This window comes from Heptranchias perlo, chromosome 16 (assembly GCF_035084215.1).
Source record: "Heptranchias perlo isolate sHepPer1 chromosome 16, sHepPer1.hap1, whole genome shotgun sequence".
Taxonomy (NCBI): domain Eukaryota; kingdom Metazoa; phylum Chordata; class Chondrichthyes; order Hexanchiformes; family Hexanchidae; genus Heptranchias; species Heptranchias perlo.
This window is the reverse complement of record NC_090340.1, coordinates 33,139,784-33,161,772: the sequence shown is the minus strand read 5'-3', so window position 1 is coordinate 33,161,772 and position 21,989 is coordinate 33,139,784. Positions and strand designations below refer to the sequence as shown.

Sequence of the window (21,989 nt, the reverse complement as noted above, 5' to 3'; positions counted from 1 at the left end):
TGAATCAGAAGATTCTGGGTTTGAGACTCACTTCAGAGACTTGAACATATAATCTAGGCTGACACTTCAGTGCAGTACTGAGGGAGTGCTGCACTGTGAGATGTGCTATCTTTTGGATGACATGTTAAACTAGAAGTAAAGGGAATTAGGGGTTACGGGGAGCGGGCAGGAAATTGGACATGATTTTAGATTTGAGGTTAGGACCAGATCAGCCATGATCTTATTGAATGGTGGAGCATGCTCGAGGGGCCGATTGGCCTACTCCTGCTCCTATTTCTTATGTTCTTATGTTCTTAAACTGAGGCTTATCCAGTCGGGCATGAAAGATCCCATAGCACTATTCAAAGAAGAGTAGGAGGGATCTCCTGATGTCTAGTTATCTCTCAACCAACACCGTTGAAACAGATGATCTGGTCATTTATCTTATTGCTGTTAGTGGGACCTTACTGTGTGCAAATTATCCACTGTATTTATCTACATTACAACAGTGACTATGTTTCAAAAGTGCTTCAGTGGCTTTGAAATGCTATGAGAGGTGCTGAAGACATGAAAGGCACTATGTAAATGCAAGCTCTTTGCTGTTAGAAAAGAAATCCAGCTTCCTTAACACTTCAAGTGCAAAACATGATGAACAGTAACTGATTTCCTGTATATCAAATCTGCATTTTCAATGTGCAGACCTTCCATCCACACAAAAATATAATTTGTTGAGTTTTAAGACCATTAATGGATGTCCTAACTAAATTTGCGGTGAAATTATCAGTTTGAACGTCCTTTTTGGGTAGTTTTGTTCAAAAGGCTGAGGTCTAGACTAGTTGCTAATCTGCTATTGTTTTGCAATCAAAACAAAATCAGGAGTACAACCTTTTAACTTTCCTAACATTATAAAGCCTAGTTTCTTGACAAGTTAAATGACTATCTCCAAAAAGAACTGCCTAATAAGAATTCAGATTTGAGAGAACAGTTCCTTTGAGCATGTGACTTTCCTAGACATTTTCTAAAGCAATGCAAAATCTGATACCTTTAGAAAATATCTGCTTCTATCTTACTGGTATCTGCACTAGGGGAAAGAAGCACTGACCATCAGTCAGTGCTGTGGCAGGATGCACAGGAGACTATTTAAATTCAAACCAAAAAGGAAATTTGTTCTGTTTTACAGTTTTGCTTAAAGGAAAGAGTACTTTTTATTGATAGTACTCCCATCATTTTATGGAAGAAAATATTAGTTTCAGAATCCATTAACTTTCTTACTTCCCTTCAAACACTTAAGTTGGGCTCCTTTATTATAAGCTCACTCCATAGAATCAGTGTAAGGAGTCTTACAACACCAGGTTATCGTCAAACAGTTTTATTGTTGGATTGGACTATAACCTGGTGTTGTAAGACTCCTTACATTTGCCCACCCCAGTCCATCACTGGCATCTCCACATCATAGAATCAGTGACAGAGAGCAACCTGTGAGACTCTATAAAGAAAACTGCTCAATCCAGAATTTAAAAAAAAAATACGACAGGTTGAAGTCTGCCTCTGTATACTGTATTTGCTGCTCATGATGCAAACTCCTCCACATTGGGGAGTCCAAACGTAGATTGGGTGATCACTTTGATGAATACCTCCATTCAGTCCACAAGTGTGGCCCTGGGCTTCCAGTCACTTGCCACTTAAATTTTCCATCCCATTCCCACTCTGACCTCGGCTTCCTATGAAGCTCAACGCGAGCTCAAGGAACGGCACCTCATCTTTTGATTAGACACTTTGCAGCCTTCTGGCCTCAACATTGAGTTCAACAACTTCAGATCGCTTTGGTAATAATTTTCCAAAATTCTCTGGACTCGGCAAAGGTCCCGGTAGATTGGAAAACTGCTAATGTAACACCCTTATTTAAAAAGGGTAGTAGGCAGAAGGCTGGAAATTATAGACCAGTTAGCCTAACATCTGTGGTGGGTAAAATTTTGGAGTCTATTATTAAGGAGACAGTAGCGGAACATTTGGATAAACATAATTTAATAGGACAAAGTCAGCATGGCTTTACGAAGGGGAAGTCATGTCTGACAAATTTGCTTGAGTTCTTTGAGGACATAACGTACAGGGTGGATAAAGGGGAACCAGTGGACGTAGTGTATTTAGACTTCCAGAAGGCATTCGACAAGGTGCCACATAAAAGGTTATTGCTCAAGATAAAGAATCACTGGATTGGGGGTAATATTCTGGCATGGGTGGAGGATTGGTTATTTAACAGGAAGCAGAGAGTTGGGATAGATGGTTCATTCTCGGACTGGCATCCAGTGGCCAGTGGTGTTCCGCAGGGGTCGGTGCTGGGTCCCCAGCTCTTTACAATCTATATTAACGATTTGGAGGAGGGGACCAAGTGTAACATATCAAAGTTTGCAGATGATACAAAGATGGGAGGGAAAGTAGAGTGAGGAGGACATAAAAAAACGACAAGGGGATATAGACAGGCTGGGTGAGTGGGCGGAGATTTGGCAGATGCAATACAATATTGGAAAATGTGAGGTTATGCACTTTGGCAGGAAAAATCAGAGAGCAAGTTATTATCTTAATGGCGAGAAACTGGAAAGTACTGCAGTACAAAGGGATCTGGGGGTCCTAGTGCAAGAAAATCAAAAAGTTAGTATGCAGGTGCAGCAGGTGATCAAGAAGGCCAACGGAATGTTGGCTTTTATTGCTCGGGGGATAGAATATAAAAACAGGGAGGTATTGCTGCAGTTATATAAGGTATTGGTGAGACCGCACCTGGAATACTGTATACAGTTTTGGTGTCCATACTTAAGAAAAGACACACTTGCTCTCGAGGCAGTACAAAGAAGGTTCACTCGGTTAATCCCGGGAATGAGGGGGCGGACATTTGAGGAAAGGTTGAGTAGATTGGGACTCTACTCATTGGAGTTCAGAAGAATGAGAGGCGATCTTATTGAAACATATAAGATTGTGAAGGGGCTTGATCGGGTGGATGCGGTAAGGATGTTCCCAAGGATGGGTGCAACTAGAACTAGGGGGCATAATCTTAGAATAAGGGGCTGCTCTTTCAAAACTGAGATGAGGAGAAACTTCTTCACTCAGAGGGTGGTGGGTCTATGGAATTTGCTGCCCCAGGAAGCTGTGGAAGCTACATCATTGAATAAATTTAAAACAGAAATAGACAGTTTCCTAGAAGTAAAGGGAATTAGGGGTTACGGGGAGCGGGCAGGAAATTGGACATGTATTTAGATTTGAGGTTAGGATCAGATCAGCCATGATCTTATTGAATGGCGGAGCAGGCTCGAGGGGCCTATTGGCCTACTCCTGCTCCTATTTCTTATGTTCTTATGTTCTTATCATAACCACTGCTCCCATTTTCTTGGACACCAGATGCCGGTAACGGTTCTGCTGTAACCATTTACACCGCCTCCATCTTTTGTTTCTTTATTGTCCCATTACCACCTTCTTTTGCCTTGCATCGTCGTCCCTTTTGTCATTTCATCACTCCTGCCCTCCACCCTATCACAAACCTTTCCCTTTGTTCTTTCCTCTCCTCCTCCTTTTCCCTTGCTCTGTATTTGCTTATAAATGAAAAGTTATCGACCTGAAACATGAATTATTTTTCTCTCTTCACAGATGCTGTCTGGCCTACTGAGTGTTTCCAGCATCCACAGTATTTTGCTTTTTTGTGTGTATAACAGTAGATTTGTGTTATTCACAATTGACATTTGACGACAAATTGAATCCAAGTTACTTGCTAACCCAGCTCATTTGCTACACAACCATGCTATGCTCTTCTGTTGAGTACCATGATAAATTCCACAGTACTATGTATAATTAAAGGCAAAACTAGTTTAGTGTATAAATACAAAAATTAATATTTTGTCTAAATGTAAAGCTAGGGAAAATCAAAAATGGTTACCTATCTCCAGTGTGTCTGTTTTCCAGAAGATGGCGTTTGTTTTCTGCTTCCAAACAGTATTGATACGTTGAACTAGGAAGACCTAACTTGAACGGCGTCCACACCCACCACCAGTAGATCATTCAACTTGGAAACGGCAGTGTCAGATAAAACATTAAGCCATTGATTTGCATTCCATGCAGTTCAAAGACGAATGGCGTTGAGTGAGGAAGGAGAAAGAGACCAAACCATGACAATATGGGAAATGATGTGATCCAGTGTGAAGTAGAAATGAAAGTGAATATTTGGAGTGTGTTACAAAATGTTGGCAAAGAAACAGACTACATTCATTGCTGTCAGGAGTATAGTTTGTATCTTTCCCCCCCCCCAACAAAAACAAGTTATTTACTGCCATTATTGTGGCCTACTTGTTTAATTTCTGTAAATAAATCTAGTTAATTCAGAATCTAAGCCCTTTTGCACATGGTGTGAGGAACTGTCCCTCTAAATTGGAAAGTTGCACATGTCACTCCGCTTTTTAAGAAATGAGAGAGAGGGAAACCAGGGAATTATAGACCAGTTAGCCTAACATCTGTTGTGGGGAAAATGCTGGAGTCTATAATTAAGGATAGGGTGACTGAACACCTCGGAGAATTTTCAGTTTACCAGAGAGAGCCAACATGGATTTGTGAAAGATAGGTCGTGCCTGACAAACCTGATTGAATTTTTTGAAGAGGTGACTAAAGTAGTGGACAGGGGAATGTCAATGGATGTTATTTATATGGACTTCCAGAAGGCATTTGATAAGGTCCCACATAAGAGACTGTTAGCTAAGATAGAAGCCCACGGAATCGAGGGAAAAGCACAGACTTGGATAGGAAGTTGGCTGAGCGAAAGGCGACAGAGAGTAGGGAAAATGGGTAGGTACTCACATTGGCAGGATATGACTAGTGGAGTCCCGCAGGGATCTGTCTTGGGGCCTCAATTATTCACAATATTTATTAACGACTTAGATGAAGGCATAGAAAGTCTCATATCTAAGTTTGCCGATGACACAAAGATTGGTGGCATTGTAAGCAGTGTAGATGAAAACATAAAATTACAAAGCGATATTGATAGATTAGGTGAATGGGCAAAACTGTGGCAAATGGAATTCAATGTAGGCAAATGTGAGGTCATCCACTTTGGATCAAAAAAGGATAGAACAGGATACTTTCTAAATGGTAAAAAGTTAAAAACAGTGGATGTCCAAAGGGACCTAGGGGTACAGGTACATAGATCATTGAAGTGTCATGAACAGTTGCAGAAAATAATCAAGGCTAATGGAATGCTGGCCTTTATATCCGGAGGACTAGAGTACAAGGGGGCAGAAGTTATGCTGCAGCTATACAAAACCGTGGTGAGACCGCACCTGGAGTACTGTGAGCAGTTCTGGGCACCGCACCTTCGGAAGGACATATTGGTCTTGGAGGGAGTGCAGCGTAGGTTTACTAGAATGATACCCGGACTTCAAGGGTTAAGTTACGAGGAGAGATTACACAAATTGGGGTAGTATTCTTTAGAGTTTATAAGGTTAAGGGGTGATCTGATTGAAGTTTATAGGATGTTAAGGGGAACAGATAGGGTGGATAGAGAGAAACTATTTCCGCTGGTTGGGGATTTTAGGAGTCGGGGGCAGAGTCTAAAAATTAGAGCCAGACCTTTCAGGAGCGAGATTAGAAAACATTTCTGCACACAAAGGGTGGTCGAAGTTTGGAACTCTCTCCTGCAAAAGGCAATTGATACTAGCTCAATTGCTAAATTTAAATCTGAGATAGATAGCTTTTTGGCAACCAAAGGTATTAAGGGATATGAGCCAAAGGCGGGTATATGGAGTTAGATCACAGATCAGCCATGATCTTATCAAATGGCAGAGCAGGCACGAAGGGCTGAATGGCCTACTCCTGTTCCTATGTCTTAGAGGGGCTTGGAGAGAAATAAAGTGCATTGCACACTGATGATCTAAGATCATTTAAGTGCTAAAGGATACAAGAGCTTTACACATGGGTTTTTCAGAACTGATTAACTTTCTTTTTAAAGTCAACATTCTTACTGTCCTTGAAACACTTATGTTGGGCTCCCTTATTACAACCCCACTCCATCAATGATGGAAAGCTCCTTTGATGTTCTATAAAGAAAGCGACTCAAGCCAGAAATTTAGAAAACACTACAAGCTGGAGACAACCTATGTATATATAACAGTAGATGTGTGTGTTATTCACAAGACCATAGGCTATTTTGCAGCAAATAGAATCCAAATTACCTTGTAACCTTAAATAAGATGCAACATGATTAATTCCTGTGCATCTGCCTTCAACTGTAGCAAAGAAAAAGAGAAAAAAAACCTCTTCCTTCTCAGCGCATTGGCAATACAAGATTTTCTTCACACTTCTTACAATGGAAATCATCTGAAAGAAGAAAAACTCCCTTGGCTGTATGGAAATATAAATGCTGGGTTCTTCTCTGCATAGTTCTGCATTCTGTTGTATTAATGCTGTATGAAACTGTAAATGCTTTTTGTTCCATATTTGAGAAAGGGCCAATGTTATCTGGTCTTCAAGTTGAAAGGTGTTACCTAATAATCCTAGTGTCCTAGGCCCAACCATCTTCAGCTGCTTCATCAATGACCTTCCCTCCATCATAAGGTCAGAAATGGGGATGTTCACTGATGATTGCACGGTGTTCAATTCCATTCGCAACCCCTCAGATAATGAAGCAGTCCGTGCCCGCATGCAGCAAGACCTTAACAACATCCAGGCTTGGGCCGATAACTGGCAAGTAATATTCACGCCAGATAAGTGCCAGACAATAAGCATCTCCAACAAGAGAGAGTCTAACCACCTCCCCTTGACATTCAACAGCATTACCCTCGACAAATCCCCCACCATCAACATCCTGGGGGTCACCATTGACCAGAAACTTAACTGGACCAGCCACATAAATACTGTGGCTACAAGAGCAGGTCAGAGGCTGGGTATTCTGCGGCAAGTGACTCACCTCCTGACTCCCCAAAGCCTTTCCACCATCTACAAGGCACAAGTCAGGAGTGTGATGGAATACTCTCCACTTGCCTGGATGAGTGCAGCTCCAACAACACAAGAAGCTCGATACCATCCAGGACAAAGTAGCCCGCTTGATTGGCACCCCATCCACCACCCTAAACATTCACTCCCTTCACCACCGGCACACTGTGGCTGCAATGTGTACCGTCCACAGGATGCACTGCAGCAACTCACCAAGGCTTCTTCGACAGCACCTCTCAAACCCGCGACCTCTACCACCTAGAAGGACAAGGGCAGCAGGCACATGGGAACACCACCACCTGCACGTTCCCCTCCAAGTCACACACCATCCAGACTTGAAAATATATTGCCGGTCCTTCGTTGTCGCTGGGTCAAAATCCTGGAACTCTGTACCTAACAGGACTGTGGGAGAACCTTCACCACACAAACTACAGTAGTTCAAGGCAGCTCACCACCACCTTCTCAAGGGCAATTAGGGATGGGCAATAAATGCTGGCCTTGCCACTGATGCTCACATCCCATGAACAAATATATATAAAAAAATCTTAAAAGCTATTGTGCAATTTTCTGAAAATGCAGTATCTTCAGAAAGATTACCAGGTAGTATCTTTATCCTTTGAATAAAGGGATCCTTCGCAAACAGAGAGCTGCTATTTCAGACAAGGAAGGCTCATTCTCCTCCATCTTACCAACAAAGATCAATTCTGCTCAAAACTGCTCTTACTTTTATGACATACTAAATGCAACTGCAGACAAAAAATGCTGAAGAGTTCATTAGTATATTCTATTTGCAATCATCTGCCATGCCAAGTAGAAAAGTCCTAAAAAAAATCTCCCCCACAAAAAAATTCAAGCTCAATCATGGAAATTTGTACTTGGTGTAATTACCATTCAAATTACTCACCAACAATGTCACAGAGTTGAACAAAAGCACCCGCCCCACCCCTCTCTCATCTATACAATGACATTCCACAAAATGATTTTGGGGTCTCCTTCTTTGATTGATTTACAATATATGGTTGAATTTTTCCATTTGATCCCATGGAGATGCCTGTGCAAAGCATGGTGACAAATAATTTAAATGTCAGAGTCTTTAATTTGCACGTCAGGGCCATTATAAAATTAGATTATCTTGCTGGTTAGTGTGCAGCTACCTGACAAAATTACTGAAGTTCCTCTTTATTTAATTATAGCCCCACAAGTCAGAAGAGTGAACAGTGTTTCCTAACCATACAAAGCTTCAATATATATATAAAATAGAATGTGGTCACATTCCTATACAAGGCAAAGTAGTCAAAATATTCAGGTGGGGCAACAATTTTAGCTATATAGCAAATTATACACTTTTTAAAAAAGGGGACTGCTATGACTAATCTCACTGAAGGAACTTGCTTAATGAAAGCACTGGTTCTATATTTCCGTGCATTCATTTTCTTTTAAATTAAGAAAGTTAGGTTGAGGGCCAAGATCCATATAGTACAGGACACCTTCAGAAGAAGGGATAAATCAAGTGGTTATGCAATGCCAAAAATGAGTTTTAAAATCCTGTAAATTGTAGGAGAAACAGTAGACTGAGGGAGATAAAGATTTCAACGATTTTGCAGACCCAGGAAAGAATGTTAAAGTCAGAGCTGGTGCGGTGTTTTGAGCTCAAACACCGAAAATGCAAGGAAGAGAATTTGAAACTTGAGGATCGAGAGGGGCAAATTCAAAGAGTCAATAACCATATTAGCACATTGATAAAATAAAGTGAAGAGAAAGCAAGAACTATTAGGGAAGGATCACATAATACACAAGCTTTTCTTTCTGCTCTTAAGCCACAGTAATTTGCTTTAAACCAAAAGTTCAATGTATTGCACCAAATAATTTACATGTTCAAACAAATGCATTACAAAGAAAAAGGGGAACCTTTATTCAGTTCAAACACCTACCTATTCTTCAGTTGTTACAGAAGACATCCTGTTACTTTAAAATACAATCACATTGTAACACATTGAAAACTAAGGTTTCTGAAATGATTGTTGTGGGTTTCCCCCCACCCCCCAAATAATTAGAAACTTCATTTAACAGAGGTGTATATCAATACATTAAAGAAATGTAATGTAATTACTTTAATTGGGATATACTGAACGTATTGTTTCTCATCAAATCAACGCAGCACTGTTACAATGCTCAGTACAAAAAAAGCTGTCAAGTGAACAGTTGTACAATCTGGGCAAGATAATACTGTATGGTGATATTTGCTTAATTCACTCTTGTAGATACACTCACGTGGAGGGCATCTTTGTGTAGCTAAAAGCATGTCAGAGTAAATTTTAAGTCTCTATAAAAAATAGTATCACCATACAATAATATCTTATTAAAAAAAGGTTCTCAAAAACAGAATGGAGAAATTTTTAACGAGCATCTAACAAATGAAATAATAAACAACCAACACTAAAGATACATTTATCAAAGAGGTTTTCCCAACCCTTTCAAAACCATTCATGGTGACATTTAAAAATTACAAAAAAATGGTCCTTATACATGACATTGGGCATACACCTTCAAAAGGAACTTGAACTTACAATGGGATCTTTCTAAAATGCTAAAATACTACAGTTTACAATTCACAGTCTGTGACTATTCATCAAGGTGTCCCGTGGTTATGGTATGGTGTCTTATACTTCTGGTGCTCTTCAAACAATGTTGTGTTGGACATACAAACTCCACTCCAAAGCAGTGTGCATTCCGATGCTTCAAGTGGTCACTCCTTACTGCAGCTGGAGTCTTGAGCCTAGTTTTAAAGGATGCCCTGTGACAGAACAAATAAGATGTTTACTTACTGTGCAAGTGCTTGGAACTAGTAACAATTTCAGGCTGCTTTGCCATACAACACATTTAAAAACATTTTATTTAAAAACATTTCTAAAAAAATATATATATTTTTTTAAAAAGAGCAATAGCTACTTAACAATACAGCATAGAGCAAGCCCATTCCACCAAACAAACCATGAACAGTTTGAATGGTCATCTACTCTTTCCAACTTATTTAACACCAAAAATAAATGAAAAACTACAGGTAAAATATGCAAAAGTCAAATTCTAGAAGAATCAAGTAATAACTCCAGGATATCAAATAAAATGAAGTTTATTTTCAGCTCTGACGAATTGCAGACCACAAATGAATTTCCCACTGCCTTGATAAAACCAGAACCATCATGTTCTCCATCGGATATATCTATACCTGGCCCTTTAATTTCCAATCATAACTAGATAATGCAAGCTCTCGACAGCAGTTTATCTCATGCAGAAATTCTTGGTTTAATAAATGAAAAATTAAATCCTCAAGCATCTTACTCTAAAAAGGAAATCTGCTCTACACAGTTCACACCACAAAAAACCAACTGGGTTCCATAAACATGCAACAGCCTTTTTATTCCAGGAATATTAGCAGTGCGTGATTAGCAAGATTCAGCTTTTTATTTCAATAATATCAAGCAAGCATGGCTATTCCTTATAATTTGGTATTTAACTAACAATTTTATGGCAGCAAAAGCAAGATTTTAGTCATTACAAATAAACCTATAATCCAAACCAGTTCAGTTTCTCATTCAAATTGTAACACCCTCAAAGACAACAGTTATCACCATCACCATAATCAAATTAATACATTTCAAAACAATGTTTGAGGCTACTGAGCCAGAAAGTTGAATTGTAACTACTGAGTGAATGGTCAGAGTCTCAAACCACAAATGAAATTGCAATCCAGAAATGTCACGAGAAATCTGGATCCCATCAAATGATGCTGAAAAGCACTGCACTGCAGCTTTTGCTCTGCAGGTTGAGCCTTGGATGAAGGTTGTGTTAAAGAATATTTGCGATCAATGCCATCCAGCAGCTTTCCCACATGTACTGGCTCTCATTATGATCCTTTTGAATTTCAGAATGGATTGGTATCAGCCTCCTGTTCTTTTGGGCCCAACATATTTGTAGTAAAACCCTTATCCTAGATGAAGGTAATCTAAATTATGGCACCTGAGCAACTAAACAAGCATCAACAGTGTTGCAAAGCCAGGTATAAGCCCTTCTCCAAGGAATGATCAACACCTAAAATGTTTTGCTGACTTCCCCTAAAGACCAAGTTCAAGCAAATCAGGCAGGGATTCTAGCAGAGTGCAAGGAAAAAAAAACTCAATCCTGTCAAGCAATCCAGTGGTCACTGCAGGCAATGAGATGACCGTCTCTCAAGGACAATCTCTTTGGTAAAAGGTTACTTTTGACTTGAGAAAACACCTCAATGGGGGGGTGGGGGGGGGGAGATCCCTTCAAACGAGGAAGGAAAAAAAAACTTGAAACAATTCCTCTCACAATCTAGCAGTATGAAATTGCATGCATGCACAAAGTAGATTATCTCTCTTATTGCTAATTCAACTAGTGACCAAGGAGACAATGATCATTCGTCCAAAGAGCATTCTTTTCTCATTAGGGAGTTCAAACAGCTTTACAGAAAATCACCAATGGAGTTCTAATTGTCGTAGTAAAAAAAAGTTAACCACAGTGGCTGTATGGTTTGTCCACCCTGGCTGCGTTACAATAATAATTTAGGTCCTCACAACCAGAGTTTACAGTCAATCCCAAATGAAGTGGGACTGGAAATCCACGAATATTGCAACTTACTTTTGGTTTAGAATTGACCCATACCGAATACTTCAGAGATAACGGTAAAGAATATCCAAAATTGATGCAGTTTGACATCAAGTTCACAAATAGATCTCTCAAAAATAAGAGGTATTGAGGGATTAGAGTTAGCAAGTGTTCGTCCTTCACTGATTCAGATAACCCTTTGGGATCTTCTGCATTTATCAAAACCTCTGCCAGCACAAAATTCAAAAGGGGCAAGGTAGATTCTTTGAGGTGGTAACAGGCATGGTAGATGGGTGAAATGCAGTGGATGTAGTGTATACAGACTTTAGGAAAGCCTTCGACAAGGTAGCACATGGGAAATTTCTAGAGAAGATTAAGAGGTATGAAATTAGGGGGAAAGATAGAAAGCTGGATAAAAAATTGTTTGGAAAGGAAGAGTGTGTGTTGGGGTTAAGAGCAGTTTTTCAAGTGGTTGTAAGGGGGCAGTGGTGTCCCACAGGGTTCAGTTCTGGGGCTACTTCTGTTCACTGTATACATCAATGATTTGGGTATAGGTCTAGAGGAAGAAGGTTTCAAAATTTGAAATTATTTAAAAATAGGAGGTATAATTATTCCTTGAAAGACCAAAGGAAGCTGCAAAGGCATATAGATATGTTGGGGGAATGGTCTAAAAAGCAGCAGAGGGAACTCAATGTCAGTACATGTGAAGTGATGAGTTTTGGTTAAAAAAAGTAATCTGAATCGTAGTAGGCTCGGTGCTGTGGAAGAGCAGAGAATTGGGGGTACAGGGTCACAGGACATTAAAGGCAGCCTTAACAATTGCTGCCCTGCATTGATTGGACACATTGAGCCTACTGAGACTCCTAAGTCTCTTTCAACTTCATTACATCGAAACTACAGCTCAGAAACTGACCATTTGACCCAATTGGTCTATGCCAGCGTTGATACTCCACACAAGCCTCGTCCCTCCTTCATCTAACCCTATCAGTATACCCTCCTATTCCTTTCTCCCTCATGCTTATCGAGCTTCCCCTATTTGCCTCAACTATGCCCTGTGGTAGTACGTTCCACATTCGTACCACCCTTTGGGTAAAGGAGTTTCTCCTGAATTCCCTAGTGGATTTATTGGCGACTATTTTATTTTTGTGACCTCTAGTTTTGGACTCCCCCACAAGTGGAAACATTTTCTCTACATCTACCCTATCAAACCCTTTCAGCACCTTAAAGGCCTCTACAGATCACCCCTGAGCCTTCTCTTTTCTGCCCCACCTGTTCAGCCTTTCCTAAGGATATCCTCTCAGTTCTGGTATCATCCTTGTGAATCTTTTTTTCCACCCTCTCCATTGCCTCTATATCCTTTCTATAATATGGAGACTAGAACTGTACACAATACACCAAGTGTGGTCTAACCAAGGTTTTATACAAGTTTAACAGAACTTCTCTGCTTTTCAATTCTATCCCTCCAGAAATGAACCCGTGCTTGGTTTGCCTTTTATGGCCTTATTAATCTGTGTTGCTACTTTTAGTGATTTGTGTATCTGTACCCCTCGATCTCTTTGCTCCTCTATCCCATTTAGACTCTTATGATCCAAGTAGTATGTGGCCTCCTTATTCTTCCTACCAAAATGCACCACCTCACTTATCTATATTGAAATTCATTTGCCAATTACACACCCATTCTGCAAGTTTATTAATATCCTCTTGCATTTTGATGCATTCTTCCTTTGTATTAACTGCACCCCCATTTGGTTTCGTCCACAAATTCTTAAATTGTACTTCCAATTTCCAAAACCAAATCATTTATGTAAATTGTGAACAATGGTCCCAGCACTGATCCCTGTGGAACACCACTTCCCACCTTTTGCCAGTCTGAGCAGCCACCCTTAACTCCTACTCTCTTTTCTGTTTTGTAGCCAACTTACTATCCATTCTGCTACCTGTCCCCTGACTCCACATGCTCTGACCGTTGTCATGAGTCTACAATGCGGTACCTTATCGAAGGCCTTTTGAAAATCCAAATATATTACATCTACTACATTATCCTTGTCGACTCTGTTACTTCTTCAAAGAATTCAATAGGGTTGATCGAGCACGAAATCCGTGCTGACTATTCTTTATTATATTTTCTTTCTCTAGATGTTTTTCTATTGCATCTTTGAGTAAAAATTCCATTATCTTTCCTACCACTGACATTAAACTAACTGGTCCATAGTTCCCTGTTCCATTTCCCTTTTTAAATATAGAAACAACATTAGTTGTCCGCCAGTCTTCTGGCACGATTCCCTTTTCTAATTTGTTTTTAATGTATATGTAATAGTGCCTCTGCTATCTCCCCCCTAACTTCTTTTAATATTTGCAGATGCAATCCATCCGGACCAAGTTTAATTAGTTTATTAATTATCTCCTCCTTTTCTATCTTCAATGTTTTTATATCTCTTTTGTTCTCTTCTTCTAATGTCATGCCCACCTTGTTGGTCTCCCTGGTAAATACTGAGGCAAATTAACTATTCAATATTTCTGCCATTTTGCTGTCATCCCTTAGTGGCCCTATCCCGATCCTGACTTTTCTTTTGATGTGGAGACTTTTCTTTTGGTATTTGTGTGTCTATAGAATACTTTACTATTTCTTGATAATTTAATTTCATAGTTCCTCTTCGCTTTCCTAATTGTTTTTCTGACTTCTTTCCTAACCTCTTCAAATTCCCTTTTGTCATCCTCTCCTTTATTGTCTATGTACTTAGTTTGCCTTTTCCTTTAGTTTCAATTTTACCCTTGTCTCTTTATTCATCCATGGTGTTTCATTATTGGCTAGTTTGTTCTTGCTTTTCAGGAGGAATATTATTTCTCCTGAACTCTACTGATCGCCATTTTAAATATTTCCCACTGCTGTTCGATCTCTGTCAAAAAATTTTCTAGTACCATTCTCATCCCCTCAAAATTAGCATTTTTCCAATCTATTACTTTGGTCTGCGATATACTTGTCTTTCTCAATTATTCTAAACCGTATTATGTTATGATACCTATTGCCTAGATGTTTCCCAATGCTTACTTCTCTTATCTGCTCTGGTTCAGTTCCCATTACTAGATCCAGCTGTGATTCATCTATTGTTGGACTTCTCACATACTGGGTAAGAAAGTCCTTTTCCCCTTTCCCTGCCTCTTCCTGCCAGTTTCTTTGGGTGTAGCTGAAATCTCCCATGATTATTATTTGATGTTTTTTTAAAAAAAACTCATTTCATAGATTTGTCTACATACTTCATCCTCCACTTCCCTTCCACTGTTAGGTGATCTGTAGATTATACTTATTAACATGATCGATCCCTTATCCCAATCCATATGGATTCTGTTTCTACCTTAATGTCCCTTTTTCCTATTGCCATTATGTTGTTTCTAATTAGTACATTACCCCACTTCCTTCCCTATCCTTTCTAAATACGTTATATTCTACAATATTTAACTGCCAGTCCTGTCCCTATTTAAATACCATTCATAGGATACACATATTGCCTATTTTTCCTTGCCATGTGCAGGATTTTACAGTTTTCTGCATTAAATCTCATCTGTCACTGTGTGGCCCATTTAGATATTTTGTTCAATGCATTCTATAATTTGAACTGCTTCCTTTGATTCCACTGTGCCACCTAGTTTGGTATCATCTGTTTCTAAATCAAAGTCATTGATATAAAAGTTAGAAACAGTAGTTGTCCAACACCAATCCCAAGGCACCCCATTCAGTAAAACCAACCCCCTCCACCAACATTCTGACATAACTCCTCTAACAAGCACCTGTTCTCTAGTTTTCACTCAATTTCTTTTATCCATTTCCAAGATTTACTGTGAATTCCCATTACTTTGTGAGTTTAACTCATAGTCTTTCATGTGGAGCTTTGGCAAAGGCCTTTTGGAAGTCTAGGTATACTATGTCACAGGGTTATCCACCGTTCACTTGAGATGTCACTTCCTCAGAAGAAATCAAGATGTGTCAGGCAGGACCTTCCTTTCCGAATCCAGGTTGACTGTTTACTAGGGTAATTACTGTATAGATAATGTTCAGGTTTACTCCTGTTAAAATCAATTCTACTCTTTTATACAGGCCTGTATCTGCCCACGTCTGCTTGTTATGCTGTTTGGAAACCAACTAATATGCTGCACAGAAACAGACAAAATGCTGCACATATTCAATCTACTGCCCTCCCCATCAGTGCTCAGGACTCCCTCATAATGATTGTCAATACCTCATAAATCTCCTCCCTAGTCTCTCTCAGAAGTCTAAGATAAATATCATCAATCCCTATGAATTATTTGTCCTGAATCGTTTTGGTCTTTCTAGGATTTCCATCTCACTTGTACCAGTCAGTCATCGATTTTACTTAGGTTATCCCTGTTTCAGATGGGCATGTTCCTCATGTGTTATCGTGTTATTACTTGGGAGACAGGAATCATTAAAAATATTTATAATTTTGTGCTCATCCCACTTTCAAGCCCGTTTGCATCATTGATAGTTCTCATCTCTTCTCTGACTGCTCTCTTACTGTTATAAGACTGATTTTTTAAAAAACTCTTATTTTGCTTTTGCAGCTATACTTTCTTCTAGGTCTCTCTTTGCCTTTCTGATCATTGTTTTAACCTGTTTCTGTATATTCCTATATTAATCCCAGTGAACTCCTTCCCCTTTCTCCTTGCAGGATTTGTAGAGGTCACATTTCCTCTTGATTTCACTTTCAATTTGTTTGTTAATCCATTTACAGTCACATTTGTTTAGTCGAGTTTGCCGATTCCAGATATGTATTTTTCCTGCATTCTCAGCATTGCTTCTTTTAAAAGGTATTCTGCTCTACTGATGTGTTGAACATCCTCCCCCAACCCACAAACTTAATCAGCAATATAGTCATAGCCTGGAAAACAGAGATTGTAGGCAAATTGGGGAAAGGAGACACTTCCTCAGAACAAGCTTAAAAGAACTACATGTAGTGATGTGACAAGATGTCTTTTTAGCTGTTGGAATTAAGTACAAATATAAAAAAAAAGTTTTGATCATTTTTATCTACTGCCTGGCACAGTACAGGAGACCATAAAAGACATCGCAAATGCAAATCGAAATACCCTGAAAAATTATGCTCAGAAATTGAAATGACAGACAAAACATTCTGAATTCATTTAAAACTGGTTTTACAATCTTGTAATGCTGGAAGTTACATTACAGGAGATTTGAGAGCAGAATGCTGAATGAAAAATATTTGGGAAAAAAATGCTAACCTGGAGCAGGCAGAAGAGCCCTGATTGGACGATCACCCAAAAGCGGAGTTTTTTTCTGAGAAAGAGGTGCATGACCCAAAAGGGGTGGTCTGCCTGGTGTTGGAAGGAGGGGCTTAGGCTTGCTGGAGGATTGTGAAGTACTGCCTACATCATAGAAACCTTCAGTTCCAATGGGTTGTTGAACGAGAGAGGCTGGAAAAGAAAAAAAAAGTTTGAAGCATAAGTGCATATACAGTGTGTGCCTCTTAATTTGAATTTTTTAAGCACTAAATTCCCACTGTTTAATTCAAATTGTTGTCTTTTTGCAGAGAAACAACTTGGAATTATTAGCAGAATGCATTGTGAGCATAAAGGCCAGTAAGTTATTTTAATTTCTAAAAGCATAATTTTGCAAGCGTTACACAACCATTTTATCAGCACCTTGACTAAAGCAAGATTGGAACAGATTTTCGCCTCTTCACAGATATGTGAAAGTTCCAAAATAAATATCAATGCTCTTTTAGAAAGTAGCTGGGGAAGTTATGAAAGTAATTGAGAATTACAGTGATACATACAACTCCATTGTTCTAGTTAAATTGTTACTATGGAAATGGCATCCGTACAATGCAACCAGTCCAAATTGAATAATATCCAGATGAAACATTACAGTGAAATCCTGAAGTTTGCTCATTTACCTTCATGTGGCCATTGAAAAATTTCAGTTCTCTCGTCCTGGAAGTTTTGCCAATTACTGTTCACCTCTATCAGAACACACAAGTACGTATCAGATCACAGTTAAGTTTGCAACAATTATTAAGACCAGCACATTTTAAGGCATAAGCACATAAATTAAGGCCCTAGATCATTGAGTCAAATTGAATCTCTGTACAGCACTACGGCAGAGGTGTGCAAGCTACAGTCCTAAGGCCACGTGGCCCGAACCGTGGCAGTCTGGCTCTCAAAAGCTCACACAACTGACTCATATTTGTGCTTATATTTTCTGATTTGTCTTGTTTGAATTGTGTGTGTCTGGGAGTTCGGAAAAGGCTGCTTTTAGTGCTGGTGGACAAATCCTAAAAATCAGAATACAAAGATGTGTTAGTAAAAGCAACTTGAGACACAGGCAAATTTATTGGAAGATAGATTTTAACTTCATATTGGTGGCACGGTAAGTAGTGTAGATGTAAGTATAAAATCGCTAAGAGACATTGATATATTAAATGAGTGGGCAAAACTGTGGTAGATGGATTTCAACGCAGGAAAGTGAGGGGTCATCCATTTTCGACCAAAAAAGGATGGATCCGAGTATTTTTTAAGTGGTGGAAAACTAGGAACAGTGGAGGTCCAAAGAGATTTAGGAGTTCATGTAGTGGTCAGGTACAAAAAATAATCAAAAGGGCTAATACAATGTTAGCCTTTATGTCTAGGGGGGAGAAAGTTTTGCTACAGCTATACAAAGCCCTAGTAGGACCTGTTCTGGAGTACTGTGTACAGTTCTGGGCACCACTCCTTGGAAAGGATATACTGGCCTTGGAAGGAGTGCAGCACAGATTCACCAGAATGTTACCAGGGCTCCAAGAGTTAAATTATGAGGAGAGATTACATAAACTTGGGTTGTATTCCCTGGAATATAGAAGGTTAAGGGGTGATATGGTTGAGGTTTTTAGAATTTTGAAGGGATTTTGAAGCACATGGGGTAGATACAGAGAAACCTTTTCCAATGGTAGGGGAGTCTAGGACATGGAGACATAACCTTAAAACCAGAGCCAGGCCACTCAGGAGAAGTTAGAAAACACTTCTTCATGCAAAAGGGTAGTAGAAGCATGGAACTCTCTCCCACAAAAAGCAGTAGGTGCTAGCTCAATTAATAATTTTAAATCTGAGACAGATAGATTTTTTTCTAGCAAAGGGTATTAAGGGATTATGGAGCCTAGGAGGGTAAATGGAGTTCGGATACAGATCAGCCATGATCTCATTGAATGGTGGAACAGGCCTGAGGAACTGAATGGCCTATTCCTGTTCCTATGTTCCATATAAGGATGTAAATGCAGTGCAGAGTGATCCTTTCCTCAAAGTATTCAGTTTCTGACATGCGCTTATCAGAGATGGGGGATGCTTCACCAGCAGCTGTCCACCATCAACCCATCCTTAGCAGCCTTGTCTCCATGTGCAGCGATCTTTAAGCTACTTTTTTTCTTGTATTTTGGAGCAGGTGCAGGACTGAATTAGGATCTAGGAGCAGCACCAACATTCATTGTCATGGAATCGGATCATACATACATACTAAGTATGTATGTAGCAGTCAGTGAAGAAGGGTTGATGGCAGTGCTAGAATTTGTGTAAGATGGGAGACAGTTTTGGATGAGTTGGAGTTTGTATAGGGTGAAGCTGGGAAGACTGGCAAGAATATCAAAAAAAATGTCTTTATGCAAATATATATTCCAAAAGCAACCATATTTCATTAATACCCACATTGATACTGTAAAATGTAAAAAAAATTGCAGTACAACCTTTTTATATTTGCAGACAATTGAGTATTTGGAATAGAACATTTAGTCTCATAAAAAAAAAGTATCTTTTTTTTAAACCGAAGTACCCACAAAATTCAGTGGGTGTAGCGCATGTAAAATACAGTGTCTAGATTTAATGCTACGTTCCATAAATGGCACGTATAGTAATAAATCTATACAGTAGTTTGAGGTAATCTGTGCTGCACATATATATTTAGTTCTGATCCACATTCACAACATTTAACTAAAAACATCAGCAGTGAAATTAATTTCAACAGACAATTGCTTAGATTTGAGTAGATTCCGCCAATATGGACCCACTATACAGACAGAATTATTAATTCTTAACTAACCTCCTTCAAGGTCCTCTTTTCTTTTGTTCAAGTAGTCAACCACTTTCTGCAGCTCCTCAGCATAAAGATGCTTTCCATCACCTAACAGAAACAGGAGATGCCGGACGCTGCTTGGCACAACGTGACTTTCATCGTAAGATTCACGATGAAGGTAATCATCAGCCAAACTAGCGGCTTTGTGCGCAATCTCAAGTCGTTCTTTTTCCAGATTTTCACCAAATATGCGTTGGTGTTCACGAGAAATCAGGTCCAAAGCATCTTCCATTGGCATATTACGATGTTCTGTTGAAGAAAAGCAACTTTACGTTTGATCTGATATCACTGTAAACCTTGGAAACAAAGGTTTTGAGTGTATTAAGTGCACATTTTGAGCATCTGTTACATAATTTACTAGCAAAGATTCTGGAATAAACCAACAATGGTGTTGTCATTGCGATTTCAATAAAATGCAATGATGGAAAAAGTGAACAACTTAGAAAGATTGTGTGTGGACACAGCATTTGAGCTAGATAACATTACACTGAAGTTAAGAATTTCATTAATGTAGAGCCTTGCTGCACTTCTGAGAAACATCTCAAAGCATTTTGTACAAATTATTTTTGAAGTCCAATCATTTATGAAGGCAAACAACATAACTGTAGATTGGGAGTATCTAAGGCATGGACTGCAGTCCAAACCCAGCCTGCAAGTTCCCTTCATCCTACCCACAAGCCCCTTGTAGATCCTTTCATCTTTGCACAAGGCTACGGAAACGAACTTAGACTTTGGGTCAGTCTTGGCTGTTAAAACTTCCCAGGCCTGAAAGACTGGGGAAGTTTTCTCCCAGACTGAAGGATTTAGACCAAATGAGGGAGCAGCCTGTACCCATCCTCCAGACCTGGGAATTTTTAAATGCTGAAGTTGATGCCGTTAACTTTTCAAGGTGTGTCTGTATTAAGAGAAAGAAAATGAGTTGAGGAGAAAAAAATGCAGGGTGAAAACAAGGAAGAAATAGGGGGAAGAACAAGTTCGGGAGCTTGGATGTGTGTCTATGGAGGGGTTTCACCCTTTGTGCATGGCAGGATTAGATTTTGTGTGCATTAGAATACAAGCATTTTTGTATATGATGGCTCACATTTCTGTGCAATCATATGTGGCCCAGGCACTAGCTTTGACTGTCTATCTGGTCCCCTGCTCAACGGTTGGACGTTTCTGCTATAGGTTTCAAGTCTGGCACTGGAAGCAATTTGAGGTGATAAACTATGTGTATTGAACATTAAGGATATCTTAATATGCTTGTTACAACAACATACAGCTGGTGAATTGAAGATTTAAAATACAAGCTTTCTGTATCTGTAAATGATTTTTACTGCTGACCATACAGCAGAATTTTAAAAGCAGATGAATTGGAGATGGTTAAATTCATCTTATAAACCATACTTTGAAGGGTTATATATAGCACAGGGAAAGTTTTCAGTGTCCTTATATTAGGAAAGGGGAAACAAAACTATCTAAGAATCCTTCAACTGTTGCTCAGTGATGCCTGGAATTTTGGCCATGTGGATACCGTGAGCTCATCACTGATGGGCCCAATGTTGAACAATCTGTCAACACTCACTGTTTAGGTTAGGAAAATGAACAGCCATTTAGGCAAGAATCACATCCTAACAGAGACAGAAGTGAAAATGGGGGCGAAAATAAATTAAAATCTATCCATTAGCAGAGACATTTAGTATTAGTCTAGCATAATCCTGCAAATTGGCTAGAAGTGTCAATTCCAGCTTAACTGACATCAGTGATGGACTGATGCGAAACAGAAATATGTAACCTTTCCTTACTGGAATGGAAACAGCAATGAGAAGGATTACAGGAACCAGTTCCTCCAGAGACTAATCGCACTAATAGTCACATGTCTTGCGTATATATAGCTAAGCATTAATTTTTGCCCAATGGAAAAACAAACAAGTAAGCTACTGACTTAAGACACTGCATGCAAAATATAGTATCTCGGAAAATGGATGTTGGTTATATGCAATTGCTCAAACTACCAAGGAAAAGGAGTCTCAGTCTCTTGTTGGCCCGGTAACATATGGCAGGTGGTACTAACTTACTGCATTATGGTTAGACACTGGCTCAAGCCCACAATTCCACAGTGAATTCCAATTTCAGTCAGGTAATCAAGTACTAAGTAAAGGAGCAGTGTTTCACTGCAAGAAGTGGTGGCAGAGTGTAAAAAAGTCAACTCATGGAGCTCTGACTCTTCCTTAAAAGCAGAAACCCACCAGCAATTTGCTTGCCCAACAAATAAGAAACTGCACATGATGCAGGCATCAATCTCAATACT

At 39.3% G+C, this 21,989-nt stretch overlaps 1 protein-coding gene across 1 annotated transcript in view; it reads right to left on the bottom strand.

Moving 5' to 3' along the window:
* Nucleotides 1–8,830: 8,830 nt before the first annotated feature.
* LOC137333652 (nuclear receptor coactivator 5-like) overlaps nt 8,831–21,989 on the bottom strand; it is a 31,205-nt gene continuing 18,046 nt past the window's right edge. The window contains exons 8-11 of the mRNA XM_067997908.1: nt 19,667–19,948; nt 17,499–17,564; nt 16,825–17,016; nt 8,831–9,736 (exon numbers count right to left, since the gene is read on the bottom strand). Coding sequence (XP_067854009.1) covers nt 9,696–9,736; nt 16,825–17,016; nt 17,499–17,564; nt 19,667–19,948 — 581 coding nt within the window. The 3' untranslated portion in view covers nt 8,831–9,695. The remainder of the gene's footprint in view (nt 9,737–16,824; nt 17,017–17,498; nt 17,565–19,666; nt 19,949–21,989) is intronic.